The following is a 1,479-nucleotide window of genomic DNA, read 5'->3' as shown; positions in this document are numbered from 1 at the left end:
TGACCACATGTGCAGCAGGGGTGTCCACTGACCCACACCCAGCACAGGTTTCCTTGCCTGTGGTCCCTCTGCAGACAAGTGGGGCTTGGCTGTGACCACAACAACTCTTCCTTCTCCTTCCTAGGACCTCCTGGCCAGGGTGGAGCAGAGAGAGGGGAGAAGGGAGACCCGGGACCACCGGGGCATCCTGGGAAGTTCGGTCCCATGGGCCCCCCAGGTCAAACTGGCTTACCAGGTAGCAGGGGAGCGCCTGGCCCCATGGGGGAGCCTGGTGACTACAAGGTCACCTTCAAGTCTGCGTTCTCCGCTGCCAGGAGCATCAGCTCCTACCCCCGCCGGGAGCAGCCCGTCCGCTTCGACCGCATCATCACCAACGAGAACGGGCACTACGAGAACCGCTACGGCCGCTTCACCTGCAGCGTGCCCGGCATCTACTACTTCACCTACCACGTCACCTCCCGGGGCAACCTGTGCCTCAACATCAAAAAGGGCCGGGGTGGCAGCAGGGGCGACAAGGTGGTGACCTTCTGTGACTTCGTGCACAGCAGTTTCCAGGTGACCACGGGTGGTGTGGTCCTCAAGATGGCCATGAACGAGTCTGTCTGGCTGGAGCCAACAGAGAAGAACTCCCTGGTGGGGCTGGAAGGGTCCGACAGCATCTTCTCTGGCTTCCTCATCTTCCCGGAGGCTTAGCCCACTGAGCTGTGTCTGCAGCCCACCTCTGCAGACCCTGCAGAGCTGAGGACTCCCCTGGAAACTCTTTGCTCCCAAACTGGTGCTCGAAGCACATTGCTGCCATTCTTGCACAATAAATGACAGCTCTTCGCACTATTGGTCTCTTTCTGTCTTGGATTTACCTTTTTCCTCCCAAATAATGTTCACATACCCAGGGCACTGGTTCTTGCCCCCTTGGATGCAGCCCAGGATTATTAGCATGTCATTGCTGGTGAGCAGAGCCAGACAAGCCATGCAGTTCCTGCAGCAGACCAGGCCGAGGATCTCCCTCCAGAGCCACCCAAAGGGTCCCAGCCCAGGGTTAGGAAAGCATGGAGAAGCAGCTCAGCCTTTAGCAGGGGGCAGGACACATGACATAGTGGGAAAATGTGGGCCACTGGGTACTGGTGGTGTGTGGGGAGATGCTGGAGATGGTGCTGTACTGGAGAGTCCTGACAGTGGCAGGGTCTGGGGACACAAACCTCTCTTGGACATTTTTTTGGGGTGGTGGTGACAGAAATACCCACAGAAGATTGTCAAAGCTTGTGACAAGGTGGGGCGGGTGAGCGTGGGCAACCGGATGCCATGACGGGGTGTGGAGGACACCCCCATTACAGCCTCCAAACCCCAGCACAGAACCGACACGTCCCAGAGCACAGCCGAGCCCTCCCAGACTGCTCCTGATCAATGGCAGAGCTGTGGACCCAGGGATGTCCAGAGGAATTAAAGCTGAGGAGCCCAAGGACACCCCTGGCCCCGGGGCAG

The 1,479-nt window shown here is 58.8% G+C and overlaps 1 protein-coding gene across 1 annotated transcript in view; it reads left to right on the top strand.

Annotated features, from left to right (window-relative positions):
- Nucleotides 1-831, top strand: part of C1QB (complement C1q B chain) — a 2,465-nt gene extending 1,634 nt beyond the window's left edge. The window contains exon 3 of the mRNA XM_008634315.2: nt 125-831. Within this exon, the coding sequence (XP_008632537.1) occupies nt 125-693 (569 nt within the window). The 3' untranslated portion in view covers nt 694-831. The remainder of the gene's footprint in view (nt 1-124) is intronic.
- Nucleotides 832-1,479: the final 648 nt, after the last annotated feature.

This window comes from Corvus brachyrhynchos, unplaced genomic scaffold, assembly GCF_000691975.1.
Source record: "Corvus brachyrhynchos isolate BGI_N302 unplaced genomic scaffold, ASM69197v1 scaffold525, whole genome shotgun sequence".
NCBI classification, from domain to species: Eukaryota; Metazoa; Chordata; class Aves; order Passeriformes; family Corvidae; genus Corvus; species Corvus brachyrhynchos.
The sequence above is the reverse complement of the archived record's forward strand: the minus strand, read 5'-3'. Positions and strand labels throughout refer to the sequence as shown.